Raw genomic sequence first — 14,118 nt, 5'->3', positions numbered from 1 at the left:
CCGGCGCCTCACACTATAGAGATGAAATCTATGATGAGATATACACAGCGCCATAGACAAGACGAGACGCCGGAAGTGCAAGCGAGAGGCGGCACTCTGCCTGACATCATCACTTAGCGACCGGGTGGCGGGGAGGAGACATTGCTAGACGATCAGTTAACCGAGAACTGGAGAAAGTGGAAGGGTGTGGCCAAAAAGTAGGTAGCGCTGTTACCGTAGCGGGACGTGTAAGTAAGTCTTCTATCGCGTGCTACTACTGGACGTTAGAGAACGTTTAGTAACCATCTTCGTTTTGGTTTGCTGTTAACAGACAGTCTTGTTAGTCTTGTTTCACACCATATAGGGATCTCTTAAAACAGAAAAATTGAAGTAGCCTTCGGTATTTTTCAAAAAAGACATTAAAAAAGTATTTAAAAGCTTAGAGCGAAGAAAAAAGCGGAGAAAGCTGTTGCAGAACGGAGGCTATTCCGCACCTAAGCGGACCATCCTTGATGCTTTGACTGAAGTTACAAGCAACATTAGGAGAAGGAAGATAGGGTAGGGTAGAAGCCTCTGTCGTAGCTTTGCTACACGTGCGCATTTTTCTTTGTATCTGGTATCTACTAACGTACACAAATCCATCTGATTACTATAAGGGTGAAGAGGGAGCAACATTAATAAAGTGTTATATATAATGCATCTATGAGGATTCTCAGTCATCCAGGTAGAGTTGTCTGGAAGTTGAATCATGGCAAATGGACTTTTCTTTTTGATATTGAAACGTTTTGCTGCTTGTACAAGTAGCTTCTATATATATTCTTAAAAAACATACAGAGGGAAGATAGAAAATGTGAATGTGCCATGCAAGTAAGGAAGTAGAGAGAGATAAAAAAGATAAAGCAGAATAAGAAATAAAGAAGGTTGTATTGGAATTTAATTGAAAACAGGTATTTTTTTCCACTGTGTCTGTCCCATGATCAGCAATATCTCTTGTCATAAACCAGTCATATTTTAATTTCTGGTATAAATGTATCTATTTAGGGCTTTGGGGCCAGATCATTTTCAGTAATCAAATTCTTCCATTATCTTACCAGGAACATTGTTTGAACAATGGTTATGCTTCAAGATAGTGATTTATGGGGATTATTATGCCTCTTGTCATATACTACACCTGAAATATGCTTGAAATAGGGAAGTCAAATTTTGTTTTAAGATCAAATCTCACTTAAGTAGAAGAAATAATTTACATATTAGATATCCCAAAGTATCCTCAACCAGTTTATGGAAACCCATCCACTCTAGAATTTCAAATAACTGCAATGAGATTATTAATTTGACTTTAATTAAAGTACAGATAACTAATGATATAAGTAATTGAAAATTTTATTTTGGCCTTATTCTTTGGCAGCAAAATAGCAATTTCCCCCCATTTCATTTATATGAGGCTGTTAGTGGAGTTCTTTGTAATAGTAAAAGAACTTTCCAGCATGAGTGTTGAAGCCTGTTGGACCCAATTTTTCCTACAGTTTGTAAACAAAATCATATCTGCAGTGAATTAGTTATCATGGCATTGACAGCTTGTGCTGGAGATAGCCAATAAAATGCCTTGCCAAATTGTGATATCTACATCTCAGTTAAAGAAGTTCATTAAGATACATTAATTAGAATTTGGATATTCTGTAGATCTTGGCCAACCCTGGACAAGTTCAAGTTCTGGACCTCAGAGAAAGCATGGAGCTCCAATTGCTCTTTGTACCCTATGAATCTGATGCTTAAAAGTGTGTAAAATGCTTTGCAACACATAGGAAGATTTAGAAGCATCTATTTTTTTAACTGTTAAATCTACCGTGTTATTTGCATAACCATTTGTTTTATTAGGGAAGAAATTTAAAATTTCCATGCATGTGGAGATGACTGGGGATAACTTCTGAAGCCTTGCAAATGATGCATACAGTTATTGACTGGTCTAACCTTACATTTCTGGACAATACTTTTTTTAAAACACTGTCTAGATCTATTCTAGTCTATATACCATCCAAGGATTAAGACCGAAACACTCATGATCATTATGACTTGTACTGCTTACTGGATAGTGGAGCTATTCAGTAACTGTTCACTGAATTTGTCCTATAGTGACTCTTGGTAACATTGAACATGATATTCTCCTGTTTCCTTCTTTATCCTCAGTATTATATCTAAACTTTTGATTAAGTTTCCAAAGGCAATATTCTGTATATTATTTCTATTCTGCCCCATTATTTTGGCTTACCCAAAGAGTTTAAGTTTTATCTTTTATACTGTATAAAATATATCTGCCACATGCTATCTTCAGGAGACACTATCTAGAGTTTGGACATTATTGCCCTCAAATTCTCAAGTCTCCCTGCAGTTTTACAAAAAGACTGTGGACCTCTTGAACAAATAGTTGGATTCAGTTCTAAAGTAGGTAAGAATTCAGAAACTTAATTCAGGAGAAATAGCTCTCTGGAAGGTGGCTGATTTAAATAATGTTGTACTGTACAGTTGTCAGATGAGATGGTATTTTCTCTGTAGAACCAAGTATACAACTTAATAATACTGTTTCTTTATTTTCAGGGAAAAATAGGCAGGAATAGAATTTAGAATAGAATAGGTATAGAATAGAATAGTGTGATTGTACACCCAAGGAATTTGTCTCTGGTGCATATGTTCTCATACATGCAGATAACAAAGTGATAAGTCATAGATCATAAATCATAGTTACAATCATAAATTATAAGATACAAACAATGTTGCCTTTGTTACCTTTTCTAGAGTAATTGGATCTGTGCTATGCTGTACTGTTCCAAAACAGATTTCTCTAGTGTTTACATAATGGTTGTCTCTGATGGTGGCTTCTGCTGATGTAAATGTAGCTATCCAGATGCTAATGTAGCTAGCAAATCTGAAGTTATTGCAGTTTTGTGTCAGTTGCATATGGTTGCAAGTATGCAAGTAGTCCTCAACTTAAAACAGTTCACTTAGTGACTGTTTGAGGTTACAGTGGCACTGAAAAAAGTGACTTACAATCCTTTTTCACGGTTATGACCATTGCAGTGTCCACATGGTCATGTGATTTATGTTAAGATGCTTGACAACTGACTCACATTTATGACAGTTGCAGTATCCCAAGGTTATATGATCACTTTTTGCAAACTTCTGACAAGCAAAATCAATGGGGAAGCCAGGTTTACTTAACAGCCACGTTACTAATTTAACAACTGCAGTGACTTCCTTAACAAATGTGGCAAGAAAAGTTGTAAAATTGAGCAAAACTCAATAAATTTCTCACTTAGCAACATAAATATTGGACTCAATTGAAGTTGTAAGTTGAGGAGTACCTGTATTTTGGGGAAACAATTCCATGCTGCTATGAATCTTTAAATCCCTTAATGCCATTTCTTAAAGGACTTCATGTGTAACATCTGGATCCTGCACTAAGAAGAACTCCCTTTGGGCTCTTAGTTAAGATCAATAATATTGGATTATAGTAGGAACAAGGTATTCTATAGCAAAGACTCCAAATCTTTAGAACACCAGGTCAAGCTTTGTTCTGTCCCTTCATCTATGGACAATTTTCCCTTTAAGGCTGTCTTTGATATATTTCATCTGCTATCATAATGGCTTTATTTGGTAACTCATTTTTCACTTATAAAAAGATTGTTTTTGGCAGGTATAAATAAATCAGAATGTAGCAAATTTGTAAACAATAATCTACATACACAGAAATCTAATTACAAATACCTGTATTATTTCTGTAATACAGTTAAGTCATGATTTGATTATGACTTCCTAAATATTTGTTTTCTAATCCTGTAGCTAGGGAAACTTTCTCATTAATGTCATGGGAAGATTCTGTTTTTTAACAATAAAGGACCATATTATTAAAATGGAGAATGGCTTTCTAAAAGAAAATTAACACGTGGCCACAAACCACAGATTCTTGACATTTTAAATAATGTAAAAACAGTTTGGAAACAAGATCTAATGCACTGGAAACTGTTCTTGCTATTAATATATTTGAAATCACTCTAGTAACTGTAATTAATACACTTTAAAGGTCTTTCTGAATTTTTTTCCCATTGTGTAATTATCTTATAAACCATTCCTGTTAATATTTATTAATAATACAGTTAACTCTCTAAAGAATAATTTTATTCTTTTATTTTTATGTTAAATTTATGTAATATCAGCAAAAATATAATTGATATGATTTCAGCAAAAATTATCATGATGTTTAATGTACGGATGACTCCTTTACTCTATAACTTTTAGTTATACTCAGATTCATCACTGATTATTTTCAAGTATAAAATAAATTGGTTGAATCATCAATTATGTAAGAAAAATAGGCATTTTTGATAATTCTGTTTTTTCAAGGATTTCTTGATGGAACTATGCCGATTATTCATTTTAGCTTTGTAATGGCTTTGAGCTAAGAGACAGTCCCATTGTTGAGTTTTATCTATGGGAAAATATTAAGTCACATCTCCTGTTCTAGGTCCTATTTTATGTTCTTCTACATTGATGCTTCTCAATTAATGAGATCTCTCTCACACTAATGATATATAGAAGTAATCTAGATATGTTACAGTTTACTGCCCCAATGATCAAAAAGGGATGGGAAGAAAGATAAGAGAAAGAGGAGGAGAGCAACTAGTCAAGTGTGTGCCAGTGAGGCAAAAGGAATGTCTCAGCAGTAAGTCTAGGTTTTGAGCAACTTCTGAAACACTTCAGCTTAGAAGAGAAAATAAAACAATCTTCATTACATGTTTCTAATAATTTGCATTTTTTAAAAATTCAGTGTCAAGGAAGTACTATTATATATAGTCCCAATTAGCTATCATTGATATTTTATAGTTTTAATAGTAAAAAATATTCACAATTAGTATTATTCAATTTACTCTTCCTGATAAATGTAATACCAGGATCTCTCTCTCTCTCTCTCCCTCCCCCCCTCCCTCCCTCCCTCCCTCCCTCCCTCTCCCCTATATATTTGTGTGTTTGTGTGTTCTAAATATACAGTATGTATATATTTTCCTTTATCGATATATATGTTCTGGAAAAGTGAGATGTTTGTTTCTGTCTTAGTGGGGTCCAGGTTCTTTGAGAGACTGATTTATGGAATCATAAAAAGTTGAGAACTGTTTGTATTTTTCGGGCATTTGAAATGGGAAAGAAAAAGAAATATTTTTTTTTAATTTGCATCTGTTTGATTTGTGAGGTCTTATAGCTTGCTAATTTCCAGAGCATCATTTATACTTATTATTTGATATATATTCCATTTCTACTCTGATAGGAACTCAAGAAGGCCACAGTGAGTACTCAGAATAAGATTATTTTGTTAAATATGTGTATTATTGCAGTCTTAATATTTAACTGCCCCCCCCCAAACCCAAAGAAGTGCTGCAGCCCAAAGAAGTGTTAGAGGCAACTATTATGCATCCCATGGATTGCAAAAATAACAAAGAAGTCCTAGACTGAACCTCACCCAAAATATCGCTTGAAGTCAAAATTGCTAATCAGAGGCTGTCAGACTTTGGTCATGTCATGAGAGCTGACTCATCTGAAAAGTCAATCATTGCTGGGAGTGATCAGCGGAAAAAGGAGAAGGGGCCACCCTAGTATCCTCTGGCTGGACACTTTAAAAGATGACACTGGGATGATCATGGTGGATCTGAAGGAGATGGTGTGAGACAGAGGGGCATGAAGAGTGCTGAGCCATAGAGTGGCTGAGGGTTAGGCACGAATGAATGGCTGAAGATGACGAAGAATATTTAAGCCATTTAGCCATTTAGCCGTGACTCTCCAGAAACTCAAACCTGCATTCCAAAATAGCAAAAGGTTATTTTGCAGACAAGAAAGTAATAGAAATGCAAAAGATCTGCCTAGAACTTAGCCCTCAAACTGTATACATATGTCAAACCTAGTGTTTAAATCCTAGGCTTTTAGTCTTTAGGGTATCCTTTTTCTGTCCTTGAATGTTGGAGGTTTGCATGGTTCTGCTTGAACTGAAAAATCATTAGTTCTCACCTTGCCAGTTTCAATCCTTATACATAGTCTGTAGTCCACTTGTTCTAAAATATCCCTTGATTTTTCCATAAGATGATTTTGAAGAGTAATCCCGATTAATTTATAATCTTATATGATGGATCACTGATTCTACTACAACTTTTCCATTGCTCAAACTGAATGTTGGTTTTAGTAAAAATATTAGTTGAACTCTAACATTGTCTGATCAAATGATAAGCAGGACTCTTGTCCTTTCCTACCTGTACTTTATGGTCTCCTGTATTCATGTCCAGAGGCCTGGAGGGGTAGTTTAGACATTGACAAATTGTTTTATGATATTGTGGTAGAAGAGGGGAAAAGTACATTCAGGGAGTTTGGGTAAAGGATAGCATTTAGATGATTCTTTCCCTCATTGGTTATTCTGTGGGATATTTAATCTGCAGTAAAATCCCCAAAGTAATAATTTGGGGGTAAAGAGGACTATAGATAAGCCAATAGCACAGCCATATCCAGCTTTGTTTAATGGATTGGTAGGCATTTTTCTTGGTAAGCTTATGCAAGAATTTATTATAAGCATGATTAACCTCAATCCTTTTTTCCACTCTTGTATTTTGTTTTAAATTTAAAATTCCTAAACATACTCCCCGCTCTTGTTTTTATTAACCAAAAAATATGTTGCTGTTCTTAGTCTACAGCAATTATAAGCCATTAGGCCCATAAAATGAGAAACACTGGAAAAAATGAGGGTAGAAGAAGGTTACCTAAAATATTTCAACCAAAGATTGCTACATTTGTGGCAGACCTTTTCAACATTTTTCTTACTGTTCCTTTTGTCATGAATGTGGAATATTTTAAATATACTTTTAATTTTTTTTCCTAGTGAAAAATGACCACTGCTAACAAGACTCCCCCTGGTGCAGATCCAAAACAGCTGGAAAGGACAGGAACTGTTCGAGAAATAGGTTCACAAGCTGTTTGGTCTCTTTCATCTTGTAAACCGGGTAAACTGCAGAAGCATCTTGTTTATAAACAGGCCAGAAACTCCCTTAAAAAGTAGAGAGTAACTTTTGAATTTCATTTAAATTCAATATGACAATTAAACTTAAGTGTTTTAGGCATTTGGTGTCCAAGAAAATGATTCAGGAATATAGAAAGTGTGCTACTCCTTTTCACTAGCAAGAGCTTTTTAGATTACCATTAGACTATCTGTGGCCCTTGGGTCATCATTTCTGAGACCAGATTCTTCAATGCCTTAAACAATGACAGAGCTTCTAATGTACTAGAAAAATTCTTAAAAATTTGGGGAGATATTCAGAGATGCATCTGCCTTGAAAGTAGGCCATGCTGAACTGCATAAGATAGTAAAACATCAGCAGTTGACGATAGAAAATGGTTTATAAATGTTTACATTATAAAATGTTTTATAAAAATTGGCCAAATTTCAGTTCCATGTGGGTTATGGGGCCTGCATTTTAGACTTATTATTTAGTTAGCCCAGTGGTTCTCAACCTTTTTAATGCCGTGACCCCAACTGGTCATAAGTTGAGGACTACCCAACCGGTCGTAAGTCGAGGACTTTCCCTGCCCGGGAGCGCCGCACATGCTTGGTGCCGCCCCCTGCGCTGGCTGAGGCGTAGCTGACAAGCAGCAAAGACGGCGCAGACCGACCACCGGCTGGGCCACCAGCTGGCCCAGCCCAAGGCAGGTAAGGCACCCGCCGGGCCCCACACGCACCAGCAACCCTCCCTGCGCCCGCCGCTGCCCCGCAAGCCTTATCTTGGCCACTGACCGTTTGGGGCGGCAGCAGGTAGGCCCAGGCGCTCCTGGACGGCCACAGCAAGTGGCAGCGACGGCGCAGGCCGACCACCGGCTGGGCCACCAGCTGGCCCAGCCCAAGGGAGGTAAGGCATCCACCGGGCTCCATGCGCGCTAGCAACCCTCCCTGCGCCCACCCACCTCCCACCCCTGGCCCTCTTTTACTTACATTTTTAGTAGTTGCTCAGCAGGGAGGGGTGGAAACTTCCAGACAGCTCGCCTTCGCTGCAGACAACTTGCAGCACCATTTGCAGAATGGGACTTTTGGCGGGCTCAGCAGGACAGAGACAACCTGGACAATTCCTATTGGCTTTTGAAAGCCAATAGAATTAGACTCTATTCAAGAGAGGCTATTCTATTGGCTTTCAAAAGCCAATAGAATAAAAGGGAGTAGCCAGCTAAGGAAAAGGGGAAAAAAATGGCGAACTGCGTTGTTTGGCGACCCCCATGAAATGGTCGTTCAACCCCAAATGGGGTCACGACCCACAGGTTGAGAACCGCTGAGTTAGCCCATTTGATATATCTTGGTTGTAAATTTCACCGTATGATGTACCCTTCCATCCAGTTAAAAATCACAGACATAAGAGTTTTAGTAGCGTATAGGTACCGGTAGATAGATGCTCTCAATGTTCTAGTATTTTTCTATGCTTCCAAATGTAACAGGTTGCATGCATCCTAGGATAGATTATGTATCAGTTAATTTTGTTACATCGATTGCGTAAGAATGGTATACTGAAGACTGTCTGCTTCTATATATTCAAAATAGGATTTGGGGTGGATCAGTTACGAGATGATAATCTAGAAACATACTGGCAATCTGATGGATCACAGCCTCATTTGGTCAACATCCAGTTCAGGTAGTGAATATTTATGCTCCAATATTTTTCATTATTATGCATTTACTATTTTTAAAGAAAAATCTCTTATGCAATTTATACACACACACACACACAGATTCATGACTATTTTTTAAAGAAAAATTTCTTATGCAATTTACACACACGCACACACACACACACTAATCCATGACCCATTGGGTCATCATTTCAGAGATATTTCCCTACTGGATTCCTCAGTGCTTTCAGTGACAGAATTTCTAATGTTCCTGCACTCACTGGAAATGTTGGAATGCATTCAGAGAAATATCTCCCTTGAAAATAGTCCATGTTGAACTATATAGAATAGTCAAACATTTCATTTATTTTTATTTTTATTATTTTTTATAAACATAAAAATGTTTATAAGCATTATATTGTATTTTGCCCGCAACAACCCTGTAAGGTAAGTTTGACTGAGAGAGAATGACTGGCCCAAAGTCACCCAGTCAATTTTCATGGCTAAGGTGGGACACAATCTCCCTAGTGCCTTAACCACTAGACCAAACTCTCTCATTAGCAAACTGTAGCATAGGAAATGTTTAATGACGTTTTATACTATATCATGAACTATTTTATGATATGTTTTATGTCATAAATGTTTTATAAAATTTGCTAAATTTCAGTTCCACAGGAGTCATGGGTCCCGGTTTACTAGTCCTTTTGAGACACCTTAGTTCAAAAGCTATTGTCCTATGATACATCATTTTTCCCTGTTAAAAGTTATGGGAATGAGAGTTTTAGTAGTATACTAGACAACAGTGTCCTGTTGGGTCATCTTTTCAGAAATATTTCCTCATCAAATTCCTCAAAGCCTTCAACAGTGACAGATTTTCTAATGCACTGCCTTCATTGGAAAAGTTGGGATACATTCAGAGGTGTGTAGCACAGTCAAATATCAGCATGGGGAATGTTTTATAACATTTTGTATTCTGTCATAAACTGTTTTATGATAATGTTTATATAATAAAATGTATTATAAAATTTGCCAAATTTCAGTTCCAGGGGAGTCATGGGTATTTTGGATGCATTATGCATTTGAGGTACCTTAGTTCAACAGGTTTTGCCCTAGTGTGCACCCTTTCACCCACCCAGTTAAGGTTGCAGAAGCCAGTTTTAATAGTATATAGATACGGTGTATAATAGAGCAGTAAAGGAGCAGTAAAACACACACAGGAAAATTATGATATAAAAAGAATACTCTTCAAAGATTGAACATTTCCCTGTGTAAGGACCTGCCTCCATTTCTCTACCAAGAAAGCAGAACTCTTGAAATTGGCATCATTTCAAAAGGAACTTTTATTGTCAGGTGCAGAAAGCAGGAAAGCTAGGCAGGATCTGAGGACTTCCTGCTCAAATCAATAGGTTAAACCTGCAAAACAATAACTCCACCCCAACTGTCCATCCGGTCGGTTCAAACAGGCCAATCCACAGGTGACATCGAGCTATGGCAAACAACCGATAAGGTGCCTCTCTCAAGGTTGTTAGGTCTTCTCCAGTTCCTCCCTGTGCACTGAGATAAGGCAGATGGCCCCGAGGCATTCCTTTCATATCCCATAAAGGATACATCAAAATAGATGATGACTAGATGACAGTCCTTGACTGGTACCAAGTAGGTCTAAAAAAACTCTTCAGAACTCTGAGGTGCACTGGACTCGCCTGTCTGATATAATGTGTTGGGCCCCATGCAGCCGACATATATATAGTACAACTAATCTGTCTAAGGCTTTTGCAGTGGGAATCTTCTGGCAGGGTATGAAGTGGATCTGTTTGGAGTATAGGTCCATCACAACCCAAATGACAGTGGCAATTCTACTATAAAATCCATTGAGATCTCTCTCCAGAGTGCTGAAGGGCTGGCCACCGCTTGTAATAATCGTTTTCCCCTGTCTCTGCTTTGCCACTGCGCAGATGGGGCAGCTTGCCACATAGCTTTCAATGTCCTTTTTTTATAGATGGCCACCAGAATTGCCTTTTGGTCAAATGGAGAGTTTTCACAAATCCAAAATGCCCCGCCATTTTTGAGTCGTGGCAGAGTTGCATGATTTTTACTCTCTGGGGTTTTGGCACGTATAACTTTTCTCCTACCCAGGGCAGTTCGCCCCTCATCGAGAAAAGAGTCTTATGGTTAAGGAGCCATTCGTCAGTTTCTAATGCTCGTCTAAACTCGATCCCTGATTTGCTGTTCAAAGGTGGGTTTTTCCTAAGGTTTTCCTTTCTGGTGGTTGGAGCCTCTACATCACTGCTCCCCGACCTTGTTTTTTTTTGCCTGAGCTCTCATGGTTACAGGAGCCGCTAATTGTTTTGGGGTCATCAGAGTTTGATTACTTCGGACTAAGCTATTGTATTGTGGCAACAAGGCATCAGTTAAAAAGTTATTTCCCCCAGGGATGTACTTAATTGAGAAATCAAACCAGTGGAAATGCTGGGACCACTGAGCTTGTTTTGGGAACAATTTCCTTGGGGTTTTTAGTGTTTCAAGGTTCTTGTGATAGGTCCACACTTGAAAGGGGATTTTACTCCCCTCCAGAAAATGTCTCCATGTGAGCAGAGCCCATCGCACCACATACACTTCCTTTTCCCACACTGCTCACCTTTATTCCGTTTCAGTGAGCTTTTTGGATGTGTACGCGCAAGGTTGCAATTTTCCCTCCTGATTTTCTTGGAGCAGCACTGCCCCCACCACAACATCGCTAGCGTCTGCCTGAATGACAAATGGATTCTCCGGGTCTGGGTATTTTAACACCGGCTCAGCTAAAAAAAAGTCTTTTTAATTTCTCAAAAGCTGCTTGGCACTCCATAGTCCATTTTGATGGCTGACTGGGTTTCGGTTTTCCCACCCTTTTGTTTTTAGTAGATTTGTGATGGGGAGAGCAATTTGGGCGAAATAGGAAATAAACTGTCTGTAGAAATTCATGAAACCAAGGAAGCTTTGCAATTGCTTCCACATGCAAGGCGGTGCCCACTCCAACATTGCCCGTACTTTCTCTGGGTCCATTTCTATCCCCTGGTGGGAAATCCCGGTAACCCAAGAAGTCAATTTTTTCTTTGTGGAACCCGCACTTTGATAGCTTGGCATAGAGACGTGCTGCATGTAGCTTGTTTAAAACTGCTCTGACCAATTTGATATGCTCCTCCTTCGTCTTGGTGAATATTAGGATGTCACCCAAATATACCAGAGCCCCCTTGTACAAGTGCTCCTGGAGAACCTCATTTATCAGCTGCATGAATATTGCGGGCACCCCTTGTAATCCAAAAGGCAGGACTTGGAACTGGAAGCACCCCAAAGAGCAATTAAATGCCGTTTTCCACTGATCCCCTTTCTTTATCCTAACTCAGTAGTATGCTTCTCTTAAATCCAGTTTGGAGAATATTTTACCCTTGGAAAGGTGAGCCAGCATGTCCTTCATTAATGGCAAGGGGTAGACATTCTTGCAAACAGCGTTTAGAGACCTATAATCCACACACAGGCATAGAGACCCGTGCTGGCTGAATGAACCCCCACATTAAATTCTTTTCGATGAACTTCTGCAGCTCCTCAAGTTCTCTAGGAGTCATCGAATAGAGCTTCGGTTTGGGTAGTTTAGCTCCCAGCAGAATTTCAATGGCATAATCAGTGGGCCAGGGGGGGTAGTTCGTCAGACCTTTCCTCACTGAAGACTTCAGCCAGATCTCGGTATTCTTTAGGTATGCTTTCCAATGGCCTGTCGCTTGCACTTACCACCACCTCGGCCATTCTCTCCCCTCTCCTTTTCAATACCTTGTCCTGTGTTACAGCCTTCCTTTTCAGGAACCTCAATTCCCCCGTTCTCCAATTTATTCTCGGATTCCAAGTTTTCAACCACATCATCCCCCAAATCAGGAGCCATTCCATGCCAGGGGCTACAATGAATGTCATCGTCTCTGTATGATCCCCCATCGTGAGTTCAATTGGCCAGGTAGCCAGGGTGGCTGGAACTCCCCCTGAGATGGACCCATCTAATTGCCCAAAAGAGATGGGTTTCTTCAGTCTCCTCACTGGAATCCCCAAATTCCCCATTAGGATCAGCCTGATTAGGCAGCAGGTGCAACCCGAGCCTATTAATGCTTTTAGAGCTACTTTCTCTTCCATCTCTGGGCTGAATAGTTCTATGGGTCTGGTGAGGGCACGATGGGTCCACTTACTAAGGGTTCGTTATCCGAATCGCTGTCAGAGGTTTCCAGTGGTTTATCCGGTGGAGTCAGAGTTCCCCCTCCCTGTGATTTGGAGGGCTGGATCGTATGACTTCAGTGCCTCTCATGGAGGTCTCCCAGGTTCACGGTGGTGGCTTTCCAGGTTTCCCTCCTACGATGTGGTCTACCCTCATAATCGGTGCTTTTGAATGGCACTCAGCTGCTCGATGGCCTTCTTTGCCACATCTGAAACAGGTGCTTGAATGCAGGTTTGTGTTTGGGGTCTTTGCTGCCTCTTTTTTCCCTTCTGAGGGGGAGCATCTCCAGGTCCAGCCCATTTGCCGTTGGCTGCGTGTTAGGTCAATTTCGGCCTCTTCCACCATTATGTACCAGCTGTGGAGGCCTGCTGGATTCTCCTGGGCAACGCAAGCCTGGTAGAGGTTGTCGTTCAATCTGTCCTTGAACAGGCCAATCAAGATTTCCTCCAGCCAGTTGAGACGGCCCGCCAAGTCTCTAAACTTCTCAGTGTACTTGGCCATGTCATCTGCCCTTCTTTATGGTTTTGATGCGTTCCCTGGCTTTCTGATCAGCTAGCGGGTCCTCGAGCCTCCATCTCAGGGCTGCCATGAACAGGTTAAAATTATGGCGCTCGGGAGTGTCAGTGTTATGTAGGGACACCATCCACCGGGCAGCCGCACCTTCCAAGGCCAGGTTTATGATCCTGATGCACCCACGGTCCCCGGGGATGTCCCACCCATATTCATGCATGTAGCTCAGGACATGGGCTAGGAAAAAGCTCAATGCTGGGGCGACCCATCGTACTTTACCCCCAGGGCTGGGACCTTGCGGTCAGGTGGTTGAGTCCCCCTCCTCCACCTGGGGTGACATGGGCTGGGGTGGTGACCTCAGCTGTCACTCCAATGGCTTCCAAGGCACTCGTAGAAGGGCCGGGGTTTGCAAATTTGCTCTCCTGGAGCTTTTCTTCCTCGCCCCGACCCATGGCTATTGAACCCCAGTAGGGATCAGCTTCCTGGAGGTTTTTGAATGCCTCCATAGGCATGCCAATAGCTTGTTTGAGGAAGCAGTCAGAGCCCACTGGCCTCTCACCCTCATCTTCGCTGCCATTTAGCGATCTCTCCATCTCGCTGTTCCAACCAGGTTGATGGCTGCCACGCTTGAGGGTGATTTTCCTGGTTTTTGTGTCCCAGTTACCCTTCTTCCCCACTCCGATTGACCACCTCTGTTTCTCCTGTCTGTTACGTCGGAC

At 40.3% G+C, this 14,118-nt stretch overlaps 1 protein-coding gene across 6 annotated transcripts in view; it reads left to right on the top strand.

Moving 5' to 3' along the window:
* The first annotated feature begins 113 nt into the window (after nucleotides 1–113).
* Nucleotides 114–14,118, top strand: part of ANAPC10 (anaphase promoting complex subunit 10) — a 42,038-nt gene continuing 28,033 nt past the window's right edge. For 2 of the 6 annotated variants that reach the window (XM_039338971.1, XM_039338965.1), the window contains exons 1-3: nucleotides 114–197; nucleotides 6,890–7,010; nucleotides 8,591–8,681. In XM_039338971.1, the coding sequence (XP_039194905.1) occupies nucleotides 6,896–7,010; nucleotides 8,591–8,681 (206 nt within the window). In that variant the 5' untranslated portion in view covers nucleotides 114–197; nucleotides 6,890–6,895. The other 4 variants (XM_039338967.1, XM_039338968.1, XM_039338969.1 and 1 more) reach the window with 4 other exon arrangements.

Source organism: Crotalus tigris, unplaced genomic scaffold, assembly GCF_016545835.1.
Source record: "Crotalus tigris isolate CLP2741 ecotype Arizona unplaced genomic scaffold, ASM1654583v1 scf7180000017725.2566008, whole genome shotgun sequence".
NCBI lineage: Eukaryota > Metazoa > Chordata > Lepidosauria > Squamata > Viperidae > Crotalus > Crotalus tigris.
The sequence above is the reverse complement of the archived record's forward strand: the minus strand, read 5'-3'. Positions and strand labels throughout refer to the sequence as shown.